This window comes from Microplitis mediator, chromosome 8 (assembly GCF_029852145.1).
Source record: "Microplitis mediator isolate UGA2020A chromosome 8, iyMicMedi2.1, whole genome shotgun sequence".
NCBI lineage: Eukaryota > Metazoa > Arthropoda > Insecta > Hymenoptera > Braconidae > Microplitis > Microplitis mediator.
The window spans coordinates 8190516-8209358 of NC_079976.1; the positions used below are offsets into that span (position 1 = coordinate 8190516).

Here is an 18843-nt window from a genome sequence, read left to right on the forward strand (position 1 = left end):
TATGATATTGCAACAAAATCGAATTGCTTATGGCAACAAATCGGTTTGTTAGAATAACAAGGAGGGATGACTTGCTGTTACAAATAGGATTTGTCGTATTAGCAAATAATTTTTGTTGTAACAACAAATGATATTATGCCATCAAAACAAATAGTGGTTTGTTCTCATAACAAATAATGCTTGTTAAATTAACGTTAGCAATTAGATCGTAATGGAAGTCTATTTGCTATCATTTTACAATTAATTAATTCTGTTACTCTAAAAAATCTACTTAGAAAACGAAAAATTTTCTATGGTGAGAAATTTTATCTCATGAAAGGTCAGTAATTATTTTTGTCCAGTTTTTCTCTCAAAAGCAAAATTACGAACGAGGAGCGATGTATCGCATCACTATAATCTAGCAGTCTACGATCTCATTTTTCAAAAATTTTCATTTTTTTTTTAGAGTGATAGAGAAAAAATTTTCATTCCACTTGAGAGTGATAGAGAAAAAAGACCCGACCCAGTGTTAGCATTCGTCACATGATTATCGTACACATCACATCATTCAGTGCCTTGTACGATCGAACAAAGATGTCCTTATGTGACAGAATTGTACGATAATTTTTACTATACTGCCCTCTTCTGACCTATCAAAATTGTACCTACATAAAAAAGTTATAAAGATATAAATTTAAAAATCTGGGCATCGGTTGGCCCTGTGGACCACCCCTAAAACTTCCCGCTGTTTTCGAGCTCAAGAAGCTCGAAAAAATCAGTTTAATTACATTTTGGAGCTCGTCGAGCTCCAAAATACTCTTGCTTACGATTGTTTTTTATGAGCTTCTAAAGTTGTAACAAGTTACGTTTTATATAACTGTAGTTAATCATTTTTTACAATGATAGGTGAGTTTAATTAAAATGTCAATCATTTGCATTCATATTTTAGCGCTTAAAAAAGTACTAGCGAGTCATCTAAATTATATCGTTGATATTTCTCGAAAGATATCGATATTTCAATTTTTACTAGAAAAAAATTATGCATAAATAACCGATTTTTTTTTTCATTATCAATAACAGAAATAGATAAATATTCTGTTCTATTGATTGTATTAAATTAACATAACTTTAAATGCTAAAGAAAAATTATTTCAGAGTACGATAATTTTTTAACAAAAACGATAATTTTACGGCCTTGAACCGACAATGCTCTTCGCCAGAAATGCCAACACTGACCCGACCTCTCTTATAGTTGGGAAATTTTTTTTTCGCAACGAATAAATTTTGTTACTCCGACAAATCAATTTTTTTGTTCTAACAAAACAAATATTGTTAGAATTACAAACCTTTATTTGGTGTAAAAAACGATTTGCTGTCGTCATAAAAACTTTGTAAGCACAGCAAATGTTTTGTTTCCGTACATTAAGGCAGAAATTTGTTACCGCAAGTAATCTTATGGCTACAAAAAATTTAGACACCCACTTTTTTCTTATTCAATTACAAAAAAAAATTTTTTACTGTGGTTTTGATTACATAAATAAATTATTTATTTTTTTGAAAGGCAATGGCGCATCGAGCCAAGTTGGCGCTGGTATGATTCCAGTTTTATAAAATTGAGTTATAAAGTCAGTGGACCATAATTTAGGTGTCCTAGGACGTTGTGGGTCAGTGAAATTAACTGAAAAAAGTCCATATTTTTGTGTGTAACCAGCAGTCCATTCGAAAACATCAATAAGTGACCAAGCGAAGTATCCTTTTATTTCATATCCTCGGTTTATTAATTTCAAAATTTCTATAAAGTGAAGCCGATAATATTCCGCGCGTTTTTTGTCATCCAAGTGGCCATCGTCTCTAAAACCGTTTTCAGTGACTAGCATCTTTGGGTTGTTATATTTTTTGCTCAAATCAGCAATAAGTGCAGTAAGAGCCCATGGTGTGCACTAATAAAAATAATTAATATTATTGCCACTATTAAGATTTCTAAATAAATTATTTACTCACTCTCGTAGAACATAGTGAGGAATCACGTCTTAGTAAATCATCTTCAGTATCAAAATTAACTTGGGCACCTATGTCCGCAAAAAATGATATCGTTGATTCAATGTCAGATTCCGGCCACTTGACAAATTTCAGACTACGGTAATAATTTATTGCCAAATAATCTGATGAATTTCTGATCATATCAATTTGTTCATTCGTAAAATTAGGGAGTCTTGATTTACGAAATCCTTGTATTGAACTGTGCATTGAAATTTTTTTTTTCATCAAATCTGAATAGTCGCCTTTACTTGAAAATATTGGATTCAAAAACCAACTATTCCAAAAATCAGTTGTTTGCATTGCTGCTGTAAATTCATCGGGATCATTTACATTTTCTGGATGAAACCACATGAGTGCTACCACTAATGAGACCGTACCTAGTATCAATTAAAGGTAATTTTGTAAAAAAGTTATAAAATATTGAAAAAAAAAAAAAAAATTCAATAACGGATAGATTAATATCCTTTCAAACCTCGTTGTTTATTCTGAAATTGTTCATTATACATTCTATATGTTTTTGCGTGAGCTATTAATGCATTGTGACCACAAATGTAACTGGCAATTCCAGATTGGTTAACTCTCGGTGGAAATAATCCATCATAACCGAACATGCAGTAGAAATTTGGTTCGTTGAAAGTAAACCAATTTTTAACCTGAATAAATTGCATCAGTAATTGATAAAAAATTTTAATTGATATTTTTGTAGTGATTTAATGTGTGTGTTTATTGAAAAATAAATTTTCTCTTACGCGATCACCAAAAGCTTCGAAAGCTACCCTAGCAAAATCTACAAACCAGTCAACAATCAAAGGATTCGTCCATCCACCCAATTCTTGTATTTTTTGAGGTAAATCCCAATGAAATAATGTGATATAAGGTGTGATATTTTGTCTCAACATTTCATTGATCACATTGTTATAATAATCAATTCCATCTTTATTAATGTAGTTACTAAACCCATCAGGTAAAATTCTTGGCCAAGATATAGAAATTCTGTATGCAGTTGCCTATAAATTTTAAAGTGACTCTCTTTTAGTTCATTGATTAATTTGTCTAGATAACATCGCGCTACAGATACCGTAAGGGCGTATCCAAGGGTAATTTCTAAATCTGATTAGATAGACGCTAATTCATAGTTTTGATTCACTTAAAGCGTTCATTTTTTGTTAGCTTACTAATTAACTGGAGTGAAAAAAATTTTTTTAAAAATGAGTTTGATAATATTTTGATGATCCGAAATTAAAACTTTATTCAAATTTAGGGAGCCAGTTATTTAAATGCGTCATTGAATAACACTAAAACTGTCAACGGCCATATCACGCTGATAAAACACCAGTTCTCGTCCGATCACTGAAGTTAAGCAGCATTGAGCATGGTTAGTACTTGGATGGGTGACTGCTTGGGAACACCATGTGCTGTTGTCATTTTTTTTTTATTTTTGTCTTATGAAAATTTTATGAAATTTAAATTCATTCATCAGTACACTGAAAAAAAGAAATTTTTGTCCCAAATAAATCAATTTATTTGTGGTTTTTTTTTTTAATATTTCTTAAAGACAAAAAAATATATTTTATACGACAAAATATGACAGTTGATACAAATAATTTTATAATTTGACGGAAATATATGATTTATTTGTGGTTAATAATTGATATGTTTGTGGTAAAGATATTAAATTTGTGACAAATACCCTAAAATTTTGCGATACTAGACATATATTTGAAGCCCTTATTTATTTGTAGCAATTGAATCATTTCTTTACCACAAATAAATCACTTGTTTTACGCAATTAAACTACTCAAATATATTATATCTTTCTCACAATTAAATATTTATTTGGCCATATCCAAATATATGATATCTTTGGCTCAAATAAATCTTTTTTTCAGTGTAAGAAATTAGCCTGTTTTGACTGAATCTGTGCATTAAAACTCCCAGTATCAATGCAGATAATATGACAAATATAGTGCGTGATTTAGTCTAGAAACCGACTTCAATAGCGAAGTTATCAGGGTGCAAATTTGTCATTTGGTAGGCTTGGGTTCGTGACCTTACTTGGGCGTTTAATATTCAAACCCCACTGGCGGCGGAAATGCCTAAGGTTTTTCTGTTCATACAGCAGTCGCACCATCGTAGGCAAAAACAGTACAGATCAGTGAGCTAACCTCAGCTGCATGAATAGATACAAAGGAATTAAGGGCTGGAAAACAAGTATAGTAAAGTAGGGTTAGGGGGAGTCAAAAGGAATTTCATACCCAGGATATCAGGTTATTTATATATTTTTGTTCTGGAAAATTTTTCTTTCAACTTTTTATTATTCTAGACCAAAAAAATATCGATAGGTAAAAAAAAAAATAGTATATACCCTTGCATTTCCCGGGTGTCATAAAGACGTAACTATTTCCAAGTACAATTTTTCAAAGTTTTTTAAGTCGGTCACTGTCGCCTGTAACGCGATATCTTTATTAATCACTGTTACAAAAAATAACATTTTTATTTTTAAATTATGATACTTTGCAACTGTTAGGTGTGCATTTTATAAAACTTTTATAAAAATGTAGAGTACTACTTTTAAAAAAATATTAAATATTAAGATCGCATAAACTAATTAGAGAAAAAAAAAGAACTAAAGATATTCAGTACAGATCAAGTCATTTATTTTAATTTATAAGTACTGAGAAAAATTAACTGTCGTGGCATTAATTCTGAATAGATATACTTATAACTAAGTATTAATATGATAAATTGAACGATTATTCATTTAATTATGATAAATCGAATCGCTTTTGGTTGGATACTAAAAATACGCGGAATGATAAATGAAATTACTGAATGATAAATTTGTAATTAGTATCTTTTTTTAACTTTTTATCGATTATTTTAGCTGACAAAAATAACATAGCGGACTTTGATAAATTGTAGAGGGAACCGGTTTTGTCTAAAAATATTTACTTATACAATAATATTGAGAAATATGGGCAATTTGGTTACGCGGGATAAAATGGCTAGTTCAAGATTATTATAAATTTTTTTTTTTTTAAGTAGGTCTTCATTTTTTCCCGTTCTTCCCTACGATAAATTTACATATCGCAATTTTTTTAATGTTATTAGTAATCTATTATTTCTTATAGGTACAGCTTTATTAGCTTTTTACCTGATCATATATTTCCTACTTGCTAATAGCCATTTTAGTCTAGCGCCAAGTCCCGGACTTGAACCCTAGACCTTTCTCTTACAGCTAAAGTCTTTCAATGCTTTAACCCACACGGCTACAGTGGACTTATTAATGTTTTTATATATTTACAATAAGTAAAATTTCCTAAAGCATACACCGAAAAAAAATTATTTTTCCTCTCGGAGTCCAAAGTATTAAAGATCCAGTTTTCCTATAGAAAGTAAACGTATTCTTACTGTAAGAAACCTGGTCTTATTCCCACAGCAATACCGAGTTTCCTTGTGGGACTAAAACTTTACACTATTTTACTATAGCAAATTCAGTGGTGTCTCCAGCGCTTACATACTTATCCTATAGCAATTTTTGTTTCCCGCATTTTTACCTCATATTATCATGAGATAGAAATAAAAGTGCAAGTGACAACAAATATTAAAATAATGCGTGCAATATTCTTTTTTATAATTATTGAATTATCGATTAGTATTTATTCGTTTGTCGTCTCAATTGTTGACAATACGTCGATTATAATAAAACACCCTCCTATTTACATACATCCATGTATGTCAATAAAGTAAGGTTAAGTTCTTTTTATTTTAATTGCGATATTGTGCCTACAGCAATACCGAGTTTTGCTACAGTCAGTATACGTATTGCTCTGTAAAATAAACTTTGGTATTCTTACCACAAGAATACCAGTATTGCTACCAGAATAAAACATTTACCGGGAGGAAAAAAACTTTTTTTTCAGCGTAGTATCAAGTTACAATATCTAAAAAACAATGATAAGTACACAGAAAAAAAAAATTTTTCTTGACGTAAGAAATATTTTGCATTATAAAATGAAAACAGAAATTTTCGTAGAACTAGAAAAATTTTTTTATCACCTCAAGAAAATTTCTGTTTCCAATTTCCAATGAAAATAATTTCTTGGGGACAGTAAAACTTTTTCGCGTCAAGAAATCCCTTTTTTCTGGGTAAGTCTAGTAAGTTCATGATAAACATGTAATATACTGTAACAGAAAATGAATACCATGATGATAAGAATGTAGTTAATTGTAAATGAATAACTTACTCCAACTTGTTTAGCAAGATCTATATCCGTTTTATACATATAATAAGAATTGGTTGCAATATCAGCATTACTTTGGTCATCAATTGTATATGGGTTCTCATGAACCATTTTATCCCATGTAGATTCACCTTTATCTTAACAATTGGATTATTTATGATAAATTCATAAAATAAATTATTTAAAACACAGAGAAACTTAACATACTTGACACATTCCAAGCACCTTCGGTTTGGTAAGCCGACGTTGCTACGCCAAATATAAAATCATTTGGAAATTTATTCGATCCATTAACATAATATTCACTCGAATCCATAAAACTTGATAATAAAATTAACATGAAATGTAGAACACGGCATTCTTTGAGCCACATAATGTATGTTTGAATTACTAATGGCGTCGAAATAGTATCGCAAGGTATTTAATCAATAAATATTTCTGAAAATGGTATTGACTTTTAATTATTTATATACTATGCAAAAACATTTGCGCACGAGTCTTTAATGAGATTTGTGAAACAGAATATCATTGTGTGAATATAAATAAAAATATATGGTTGTTCATTAAAAATCCATAATGATTTAATTGTGGAATTTTTTAATTGCGCGGGAAAACAGAATGTTTAAAATTAATATCAAGTGGAATTTCAATCAATCATTAGTTTTGTTATGCATTCAATGAAAAATAGTTTTCAGTAAATTCCCAATTACTTTAAGTGATTATTTAAAAAAATAGCTGAATATCATTACTCTGTGATATTAATTCATAACTTTGGGTACGCATGTAAAAAAAAATTCGTTTCGAGACTCCACAAAATTTCAAGATGTAGACCTAAATTTGAGACAGCTGAGAATTTCAAGTTGAACTTATTTCAAACTTTTAGAATTTTAATAGTAAAAAATATGGTGAATTTAGAACTTTACGTGGACGAATTTTAAGCCAGATGAGAATAGTTTTGAAACATAATTCACAAAATGTATTTTTACTATACTTTTCACTCGTTCCAAAAAAGCTCAAACATCACTAATTCGAAATCTCTATTTTCAAAAGTAAAAATTTTGTATATATCTACGTTCAGAAATATGGTTTTTGACTCAAAATTAGTCCACATAAAGGTTTTCAAATGTCCTGCTTTCTTAGTATATCTTGTCACTTTAAAATTTATAATAACTATAAAATAAATAAAAATATTTTTCAGAAAACTATTTTTCTTCCCAATTCCCCGGGTACTTCGCATTCTTCTAAGATTTTGAGTTTTCATAAATTTTATACTATCACAGAGATAAAAAAAAAAGATTTCTTTTTCAAAATTTTCCCGGTCGCCCATTGAACCCGTTTCCGTTAAAAATCCGATTGATAAAATAAAATATCTTACAGGTCATTGCTTTCAAGATGATATCACTTAATTAAAAAATTAGATTATTTATATCAGTATAGTAAATAATATATATTATTTATTTTCCTTGTTTGAGGTATTGCGAATTTTATTTGGGCCCCGATTTCTAAAAACAAAGCTAATAGAGTCGCCAAGCAGATACGAGCTCCTATCTTTTGTTTGTAGAGATTCGAGGTTCTGTTTTACGGCTTGAGCTGGAGTGAGCACGAGAGCTTAGACTTCGAACTAGACTGAAGATGATCTGAACCAGAGGGTATATATATTCTAAATTTGGGCCAGAGGGGGTATTGTTTAAACAAAATAATTAAAAATAGTGGGACTAGACCAAACCTTATTGGTTATAATTCAAGGTTTCCCCAAATTCGGTCTAAGTAGGCTTTTGTTTAAACAAATAGTGAGGGGAATTAGCCCAATGAGAGGGAGTTAATCTGTTGGCAATAAATGTCTCTTTCAAGGTTTGTTTACAAGTTCGAGTTTCGGGAAAATTGGATTGAAGGTGAAAGGTGGATTTCATCAGCTAAGGCTACTTGTCTAATGGAAGGCTCTTCACTTTCCTAGGCGGCATGCGAACCTAAGCTTTTTATCTTAGAGATGTACCAAGGCTAAAGCAATAAAAAAGCTATAAAATTTTGGGAATAATTAATTAATTTATGGGTAATAAAATTTAGAAAGTGAAAGGTTGGTCCTGGTTGAGATGTATCTATCTCTCCTGCTCTTCTTCGACTCTTATTTTCTAGTTTTTTAAACATTATATAATCATATTACTGGCGCATTGATTCCGCGATTTCACATATTCGCATGTGACACATGTACACTGATTATTATTATTTTTTTCTGTTTTCCATTTGTCTCAAAATTTTTTTTATTTACTAAAAACGTGACTTGTAAACATTAAGTTTACTTGCTTTGGTATTAAAAATTGAATGATCAAATGAACAAACAATAAAAAAGTCTTCTAAATTTAAATTACGTTACGTTCAATAGCATGCAAGAGACAACACATATCGGCATCTCAATACCACATAAGACACTTAAATTCACTTTGGCAACTGAGGCTGCGGTGAAATAAACGACGGAGATGTAGGAAACTAAGATGTGTTAAATTAATTGATTTTACTCACTGATAGAATTGATAATTAATTTACAGACATAACATATTAGTTTCAAGCATTTAATTTTCGTTGACTAATTAGAATGTTACAATAATTATCAAGTTATTATACTTTTAAATTAATGGTATAGTAATATACCTTGAGACTAAATCATATAAATTTCATTCTTATTCATATCTAGTCCAGTGTATTTTAATTGACTGTAATCAAAAAATGACCATCTTATATTTATATCACGATATTTTCCCCTACTTGTATAATTAGCGATGTTTTCTACAAGTTCATTAAACTTTGAACAAAAAACATTTTTGCTTACACAAGTATCGAGTTAGATTACTTATGAGTACTTAGACACTTATAGTAAGTCTGAGATATGTCATGTACGTTAATAAATAAATATGATTATATCTGACTCCTTATCAACGCACTCAAGCTTAATCGGGAGAATCGCGACCGAGTTTTTTTTCTAGTGTGCTAAGACTTACACGTTTTTTGAATGTTATGTCTCTCCGAATTCACTCCCAATTTTTTACAATGCGTACCTACACGGTAAGAAATGCATGGCGTTTAACACCATACTGGTATGGTTTCAGTATTGTAACGAGTCCCAGAAGTATGGCATTATTTACTATACTGTATAGTACTGGAGCTATTGTATTGCTCACACGTATGCATAGCAGGCACGGCGAAACAGCATGGTCCTGAGACCCATACTACAATGCTGAGGGCACAATGCTACTAGTTTTTCCCGCCATAATTTCTGGCGTGTTAATCAATGTATACTATCGTATTACCACCAAAACTATATAGATGTCGTTAGACTAGGTTTATCGGCCAGAAGCAATGTGGATACGGCAATGCAGTATGGGCCTGACGGCCATACTGACATTGTGGCGTCCGCGATAACTATCGCCAATGTTACTATTCCCGCGATGGTTGAATCATCTATGCATACAATTTTATAACCTATAAAAATAGGTGTATAGTCGCACGGGGTCGATGAGTAAACATTTTTAGTGCGTCGGAAAATACTTTTGCCGATAGTAAGTAAAAAATTTTTAAAAAAAAGGAAATTAAATAAAAAAGATCTCGATTGAGAAAAAGAAAATGTTCTCTTCAGAAGAGACTCTCAAGCCCTAAAATGGATACTAAAATTTTTTTTAAAGCTTCAGTAACACAAATTAAGACATGTAAGTAGTAATAATTTTGAAAATGGTGTATGACCGCGTAAAAAATAATAATAATAAAAGCTATGAAATGAAAATAAATTTATTTTACCACCAGCGTATATTACTGCAGAAGTTATAAACGCAATGTTGAGGTTAGTGGTTTTCAAGAACGTAGCGTTACTAGCATAGCAGAATGTAGATCGTTTTATTATTACGAGAGACGCGAACTCAGCAGTTTGAGGGGTAGTATGCAGTGATACGGTTGGCAATAAAGGCGACAGGTCGTTATAACATTGATAAAGCATCTGACACACAATCTCGAAAACTTAACTACAATATCCAATCGAAAAGCTCTTTGTAATCTTACTCTCAACTTGTATATACATAAAAATATATACTATACACATATATGTATATATAGATACTGTATTTTATTTACCCTCCTTTACACTTGTCTTCAGATGTGCGACCTCACATGGGATTTTTGGGCTCACATGGTTACTCAAGAGACTTGAGATACTGAACTTCTTTTCTATATAAATGTACACACATAACAGAATAGTATGGACAGGGAAAAAAATTTAAGATGAAGAGTAAAAGTATAGTATAGAAAAGTATAACTTGTGAATTCTCAAGAGATCGATGGCTTGTATCTACAAGAATAGACTCAGGATATATAACATGTTCTCATGAGACATCAGTAAGAGACTTCAGTTTATATAACTTTGAAATATATACTTTTTGTACAAAGCTAAAATGAGTGTAGAAAAAAAATTCACTTTTTTATAAAGTTTTTAATTTGCGGTTGGTTCATATTTTTATTCCTGATTGATCATCTTTTCTGGGTTATGTTAGTAAAAAATATTTAAAAGTATTTAGTATACCTTTATCGTAAACGTGCTTTATTGCCACTTTTAAAGTTTCAATAAGGCCCTTCTCATCCCTCTGGTATATATTCACGCTTAAATTCAACTTCCAGCTTCACTGGAGAGTTACTACTACCTATCCTTCATAAAATGCATACCGACCCGTGTAAACTAGTGCGCAATATCGACTATGGTTTACTGTTGTTACTATACCAAACACTATGAAATATATTTTTTATTATTATTCTAAAAACTTTGGATTTTTATGCGAGGAAACAACTCGAGTTAACTATCCCTACCCTTGGTCGCTTTACTTGTCTTCAATAGAAATTTTTCGATTGCTAAATAATCAAGAAAAGACAGTAATTACTTTTCCATATATAGTTTAAGAATTTGAATTTCTAGACAGAAAACAGCGCGTAAGATGTGAACTATAGGCGTTTACTTTCCAAGGTGACATTATAAATTTTAGTTCGAATACTGGCGGTATTTTATTATTGTATAAATTAACCATTGGTGCTGAAAATCTAACGAAAGTGTGCAAATCTTAAGGATAAACGAATTTTTAAATTTGAGCCGATAATTTTTGGGTCACTGAATATGAGATTGACATCAAAATTAGGAAATTCGTAACGGCTGACTGACGATGATAAGCCATTTAGAGGATATTTTAGGATGGTTAATATAGATTTGAAAATTGGTTAATTTTTGTGTAAAAAAAACTGTCGAAGAAATGTTAGAAAAGCGTTGAATATTTTTAGCTTCAAAATGTGACATAATGACGAACTTTTTTTAAACGATTTTAAAATTTCTGAAGTACTAAGAACTAACTTAATACTAAACGGAAAAAATGAACCATATAAATTGAGAACGACAAGCAATATGTTGATAAAGTGATCAGTAAATGCTATCATTCTAAATAGTTATTTTTTCATTTATGATTAAAACCTGAATAATTACAGAATAAGTATATGAAAATTTATTTGTCTACGTAAGAAAAATTACTATTTGAACTTTAAAAATCGTAACTGATACTTAGAAAATCGACGACATGTATGAATAAATTTATTATTTGGAACATTAAATTTCCCCATATTGTCACCCGGTTTCCGGGTTATTATTTCAAACACTAATTTTTAAAGTTTATTTTTCTCCGAGTATAAATGAACATATTTTTATACTTTGGTAACCATTTCTTGACTCTATTTAAAGTGCTAAATTTTTTTCCAGACAAAATATATTCAGAAAGTTAATTTCGAACGTTTTTTCTGAGCATGTTTTAATAGTAACATGTCAACCATTGATTTTTCCCGTGAATTTTCAACATTTTAAAAAAAAAGTTCGTTGTTGTATCACGTTTCCAAGTTTAGAATAGTCACCGCTTTGTAAAACTCTTTTCAATTATTTTTTTTACACGAGAATAGTCTGGAACCCAATTGTAAAAAACTGGTCCTCTATTTATAAAATCGATGTAATAGTACATTGTGTGACAAGGTATGAAACAACGATTTTTGACAACTGTCATTTCACTAAATCTGAAATATTTAGTAATGCTCTAACGAGATCAAAACCAAGAGTCGAGTCGTTCTGGTATTGCTTTTGGTTTTATTCAATTATTTTGTAGCTATTTTTGGTTTCATTCGTTAATTGACAGCCGCGCTGTTGTATTGATATACGTCATTCATTTTCAGTATTCTCTTGATGTTGTACGACTCAGTTTCAGTCTTGGTCTTGATTATATTGTCATTTCAAATTGCAAATATTGACGCGCTATCGCGTTAATGCCAATGAAGAATTAAAATTTTTCTAATCACAAAAAATGGTACATTACGTACTATCTATTACAGTGTAATGTAAATTAATAAATTTACTACATAATATAATTTGAGGCAAAACTAAAATGGAATCGTCATTTAGTTTATAAATTTAAAAAAAATTCAAAACGCGCGTTTCATTTATTAGTAGAGAAATTTAATATTGATGAAAGCTGAGTGATTAATTATAAATAATTGAGTTAATAAAATCATTCGATTCATTAAACACAGCTAAATTATTGAGTGATCAGTTAATTAGATGAAATTAAAATTCAAGAGATATTTAATTGATTAAACGGATGTCAGTACTAGAGAAATTTGACGTTCATAGTTAATTCCTACCTCAAAGTTAATTTTCGAATTATTTTTGTATTTAACAAAATTTTACGAGTGTCAAATAATTTATATTAATTTCAAAGCTGGTCATATAATAATTAGTACAAAAATGTAAACGCAATTTTCACAGCGTAGTTTTAATGATCCAGTTAATTTTTAAGTCTATTAGCATAGCAATAATTTTATTGCAAGTAAAAAATCGTAAATAAATTTAAATAAGATAAAACAATTCGACTAACAATTGAACGTCAATTAAGCAGTTGATTACTAATGGAAGAATAAAACGAGAGAGAGAAAGAGAGAGAATGAAAAATCGTGGCAGTGTCTCCAGCTTGACAATCGGTACTGTAACAATCCTCATACTCTCACTGTACTCTTTATTGCACAACCCCACAACACATTGACAATGCTACAATATACTATAGAAGTAGAGTAGTACGAAAGGTATAAACTCGATTTAAAACGAACACGACACGCACAACCGACATATATATATAACTACATGGATAACGACGTTTTCGCGTTGGCGCGTCGAGCATCGGTTAACTCGATTTAACGACAGACAAAAAGGGATGAAAAACTATCGAGGGTACGAGTAGTATGTAGTCGGTATTTCAGTAGTTTTAGAATAAAGACGAGGGCTAGAAAATACGCCTACAGTAATAATGCTTGTAGTTGTAGTTGTAATAGTCTACTGTAGTAGTATTAGTGTGGTTCTGCAGTGGTGACTAAATTTTACGGTACACCACGAGAATTGCTACTAGTTCTACTAACGGGTATATATCTACACACTTTTTGAAAAAGCTTCAGTTAGAGAATGAAGATAATACTGACACATTCTCAATTCTTTTAAATAAAAAGTGTTTCATTGTACCACAATAAAAATAAAATAAATGCGTTAAAATCAACGCACTGTAAAAAAATTTTTGTGGAAACGGTTCCCGAAGACTTTACACGGTCGGCTCTGTGTAAATTGACGGTGTGAAATATCAAGCGGTGTACTTTTAACACGGTATGAATGTGTTCTTTTACACCATTCGGTGTTATCACCACAAATATCGTTCAATTCTGTCGTTAAAAAGTATCAAATAATATATAGGCTGCAGAACTAGTATAGCATTATTATTATTGGTGTCGATTATTTTTAAATTAAAATTAAATACCGAGTGTCGAAGTTTAGAGAGTTTTAAATAAGTAACGTATACATTTACACCATTGGTGGTGTGAATTTTCTAATTAAAAATTCACACGGTACCAAATTTAACACCGTGCGTTGTGTAACTATTACACCGGCAGTGTTGAAAATTTTAACACCAAATCATTTACATCACACCGCGGACTCAAAATTTTTTACAGTACATACTCTGTGTTAAAACAGTCAAATAAATTTTTTCAATCAAATTGACATTGAAAACATATCGGTTTCAATTTTAGTAAAAATTTTTTACTTTTCCAGAACTTTTCCGTGACTCAATAAAATTTTCAATACATATAAATTTTGTGTTAATTAAAAGTTAAACTTAATAAATATATAAAATGATATATGATTTTTTCAAGTGATGAATAATAAATCGATTGAAAATTTTCAAGTAATACAGTAAAATTATTTTTACCGTGTCCTTGAGTGTTGGAAAAATTTTCCATAACTAAATAAAATATTTTCTTTGCTTTGTGATGAAAAAATAATTAAAAAGAAAATTAATACCTGGTAGACGAATATGAATTTATCGAATCGAATTCAACTTTTGATGAGGCAAAAAAAATTGAATAAAAAAAAATTTAAGTAAAAAACGAAGAGGGAATACAATTTTGTAATAGAAATAAAATTGGATCACTGCAGGACAGACTAAGGGTTGATATAAAAGAAAAAGACTTGAGGGCTGGCCTGCAGTCAGAAAATCCAATGTCGTAAAGAGGAAAAACTAAAGCCGGATTTGACACGAAAAGGAAAAACGTACCTTTTCTTAAAACCACGTTCTTTGATTCGTAAAAATAAAAATATACAAACAAAATAAACCCAAGAAAATCATTATTTAGTTAATACTTACTTCCAATGCTATTATTTTTTTTTTTTCTATAAAAAAAGTATATTATCTTATCGGAAAAGTTCAATAGAAGTTTTATAAACAATTTTTCGCAGTGAAAATCCGTCAAAGTATTAAACTTTTAATTTAAAAAAAAATTCATTTTTAAATATGAAAATAATCTGATTTTTTTTTTCATTTTCTTTTTCCAATAAAAAAAGAATGAAGTTGTAATTGGTTCGATAATCGAAATCGTCTTAAGTATAATCGCAGCAATGTAAAGATAAAAAAAATGTAAAAGCTAAAGTAGAAGTGAATAAAATCTCAAGTACAAATGCAATTAAACGAGATAAAAAAGTGAGCGTGAACATCATCACTATTTTTCTTTCATCATTTTTTAAAATTTATTTAACAATCTCTTAATTTAATTTTTTTTATTTACGGAATTAAAGTCCTTTTGATATATTTTCATGAACTACATTAAGACGTCGATCAGTTGAATTGAAGCAATTACGTATCGTAAAGGCACTTGAATGCTTAGTTCGGTCTTCTGGTCCAGTCTCGATCCTCTTATTCTTCTTCTTATTGGACTCAACTTCTTCCTTCGTTTACTTTTTTATTTTTTTTTTTAAATTTTTTCCTTAACTCTCGTTCGTTCTTTCGCGCCAACACACAACCGCTCGCGACCATTCAAACGTTCGAAAGTCTCCTTCCATTTTATTTCTTTCTGTCTCATCTTTTGGTTGAGCAGGTCGACGGACTTCTCCAGACCAGTTGAGTGGAAATTTAAAGCCAAGTCCGCAATGTCATGTGAACGAATTTCCATTTATTTTTATTACACAGAATGTCCACGAGTTACTGGAGTAAAGTCAATTTGATAACTTCAATATTCCCAGAAATTATTATTATCATATTTTTTGAAAATAGATTATAAACCAATAAATATTTATAATTCAATTAAATAAATTTATTGGTTTTTTTGTGAAATAAATTTTAACCTATTCTCTGCACTCGTTTTATTTACAGTTACTCAGTACAGAGAGTTAACTCAAGAGTAACTATAACGGAAAAAAAAAAACAAAAAAAAAAAAATAAATGGAAGCATTCGTGCCTGAGGAAAAGTCGCGCGTTCTACTGTAATCTGCAGTACTTACTTAGGAATTGCCAAGAAACGCGTCTTTGTATACAATAAATACTATATATATATTTATATAAGGGATAGAGGGACAAGATAATTCCCTTAAGGATTTTATTAACTTTCACGATCGATTTAATGAGTCGAAAGTTATAAAAAGGGAGCTAATGGTCACCTCAAAAAATTAATTTTTCGTGATTTTTGAATTTTGGCGGTAAATATAAATTTGATTTTGAATATCCGTGAAAAATGAATCATATATTAGAATTTGCCATACATGATCTTCATATGCTTCATATATTGAGTATATACTAAGCAAACAATGTGTGCTGCGAACTACCCCACTCAAAATTTAGTTTTGTTTAGCCAACGGCGACTTTGATGAGAAAACTGACTCTAGTTCGCAGCACATTTTTCTTTTTTCAGTGTATGATTCATATATGACTAATTTATGAAACATATAGAGCATATATGACCAATTTGCATATACGTTCCATATCGCCCATAGAAAAATTTCATATTCGGGAATATATGCCGTCAAAATAGCATATATATGAAAATACTAAAGATATAAGCCGCGTATATACTTTTTTGCTGGAATATTCCTTTGTGCGGACGCTCTATTTTTGGGCATATATGACTCATTTTTTACGGGTGAAGATAAAAATAAGAAAAAATTTTTATAGTCTTTATTTTTGACTGTTCAAATAGTCCCGGTTATTTATAAGTCTTCTGAAAAACATAAAATACGCAGACCATCTAAAAAAAATTTTTTGAAATTTTATTACGGGTCCGATTTCCTTCAAGTAGTGAATGAACACTGGTACATTATTAGCCTCGTTTTTTTTTATGATTTTTACAGAAGGGTCATCATAGAATAGGGAATCGTCTTACCCCTTCTCCATTACTATAAAGACTGTTAGAGACTTGAACATAGACAAAATAAAAATAAAAGATGTTTAACACGAGTCGACAAATAGGAAATGGATAAATAAAAATATAAAAAATAAATTGCCAGTTAAATTGAAGCGTTTGAAAATTTAAATCGAATCAGTTTAATGCCGATGAGAGTAGAGAGTTTTAAGATCCTTTTGACGGGATGACATAAAGTTGGAGATAGAGTTCATTGAAAATTAATTGGAAAATAGAAAAAATAGATTAAAATTCGTCTGTTGAATAGTTTGATGCCAGTAGAGAGAGAGTGATATCATGAAGAAAATTCTTTTTTTGTTTACTTTTTTTTTTTTTTTTGTTAGCTTTAATGTATTTTTTTTATTTTGAATTTAATTGAATTCTCGTTTGAGAATTTACCTTTTTTGTATGAGCGACAAAAGCTTGTGAGCAAGTTATATATATATACATACAAAAGAGGTATGGTGAAAAATTTCGTGAAGATCGAGTCCGAGCTCTCGAGAGTGAGTCCAGCGATACGAGAAATTCATGGAAATTGGATGGAAATCAAAGCATCCGGTAGTGCAGTTCCTATATACGTATAATGCTAACTATATATCTATATATATACGATACGTTTACTTCGACGAGTTGTATTGGAACGTACGGATATGTTGAGCGAAACTTTGTACATTCAAGCAAAAAAATAATATGTATGTATATATGTATTCATGGATTTAAAGTAACGGTGAGTGTATTGCAAATCACTGTCTTTCAAATACATATTATTTAGATATTTTTCGATTTATTTTTTCGAGAAATAAATCAATGGAAAAAAAAATATTACAATGAGGTTTCAAAAACTTTGTTTTCTATTGCAGGATGATAAAGTTCTACCCTTCATATTTATAAATAAATATTTAAATTGTATGCATTTCTTGATACTTTTTTTTTATATGGTTTCAAAAATACAGAGGGTATTCCTCATATTCCAAATTTGTTTATATTTTTTATATGTAAATTTTATGAAAACCATGAAAAGAATTTTTCTTTTTACGAAATTTTTCGGAATGATTAATTTGTTTTTTCAATTAAAACAGTACTAGGGTGTAAAAATAATTATTGACATGTATTCAAGTCCAGGGCAGTGTCATCTAGGTGCTAAACCAAGTGAGCATCTCTTAGATCTCTTGAATTATTTAAATAATTCAATTAACTTAAATAAGTTAGATTAATTTTTTGAATAATTCAGGAAACGAGAGATTGCTGTCTTTTGGTTTAGCATCTAGATGACGCTGACCTAGACTCAAACGATTGTTATGTGGGCGATTTTATACTGAGAAATTTAGAGAGAAGAAAGATCTACTAGAGTATTTTTCAAATTTCTAATATTTTCAAAGTCCGACATAACATTAGACTTTTCACTAGTTTGATTAGAGGCTGATTTATTTTCTAACAGTATTTTTGTCTGCTCTATAGGCATTTTACTTCAAGTAAAGATAAATAGAGCTAGACATACCCGTGTAAAAAAAATCGGTCTATCGGTTAACCCTGCGGGCAAGCCCCAAAACTTCCCGCTGTTTTCGAGCTCGTTGAGCTCGAAAACATTATTGTGAATACATTTTCGAGCTCCTCGAGCTCGAAAATACTTTGGTATGCCATTGTTTTCTAAAAAAACATTTTTTACCATTTCTTTCTCCCACGATATCTCGAGAACGAATCAACTGATTTTGATGGTTGAGGCGGCAATCGATGCGTTTTATTAAGTTCTAGGGCTGATTAGATTTTGAAATTGATTTATCCAGCCGTTTTTGAGCAATTTCGAGAAAACTAAAAA

At 30.2% G+C, this 18843-nt stretch overlaps 2 protein-coding genes and 1 non-coding gene across 10 annotated transcripts in view; 1 reads left to right on the forward strand and 2 right to left on the reverse strand.

The window, feature by feature from the left end:
• The window catches only part of LOC130673341 (E3 ubiquitin-protein ligase MYCBP2), a 229073-nt gene that overhangs the window by 94024 nt on the left and 116206 nt on the right, over nucleotides 1-18843 (reverse strand). The gene's annotated exons all lie outside the window — the stretch shown is intronic.
• LOC130673345 (myrosinase 1-like) lies at nucleotides 1299-18830 on the reverse strand. 2 transcript variants are annotated; one of them, XM_057478330.1, is made up of 7 exons: nucleotides 18694-18830; nucleotides 6471-6701; nucleotides 6267-6400; nucleotides 2769-3026; nucleotides 2492-2672; nucleotides 1981-2396; nucleotides 1299-1919 (listed from the first exon to the last, which is right to left on the reverse strand). In XM_057478330.1, exons 2-7 carry the CDS (start codon nucleotides 6634-6636, stop codon nucleotides 1509-1511), a joined length of 1566 nt encoding a protein of 521 aa, XP_057334313.1. In that variant the 5' UTR covers nucleotides 6637-6701; nucleotides 18694-18830; the 3' UTR covers nucleotides 1299-1508. The 2 variants fall into 2 exon arrangements, with proteins under 2 accessions (XP_057334313.1, XP_057334312.1); XM_057478329.1 differs by lacking the exon at nucleotides 18694-18830 and adding an exon at nucleotides 8781-8938.
• Nucleotides 3323-3443, forward strand: LOC130674072 (5S ribosomal RNA). Its single transcript, XR_008990967.1, has one exon. It is a non-coding gene; the product is annotated as a 5S ribosomal RNA (ribosomal RNA).

Excerpts from the sequence above, each read along its gene's own strand:
- LOC130673345 (XM_057478330.1), bottom strand. The coding sequence starts at position 6,636 with ATGTGGCTCAAAGAATGCCGTGTTCTACATTTCATGTTAATTTTATTA. Across the intron at positions 6,401-6,470 it reads AGGTGCTTGGAATGTGTCAA|ATAAAGGTGAATCTACATGG; the intron begins GTATGTTAAGTT and ends CCAATTGTTAAG. Across the intron at positions 2,673-2,768 it reads TCGAAGCTTTTGGTGATCGC|GTTAAAAATTGGTTTACTTT; the intron begins GTAAGAGAAAAT and ends CAATTTATTCAG.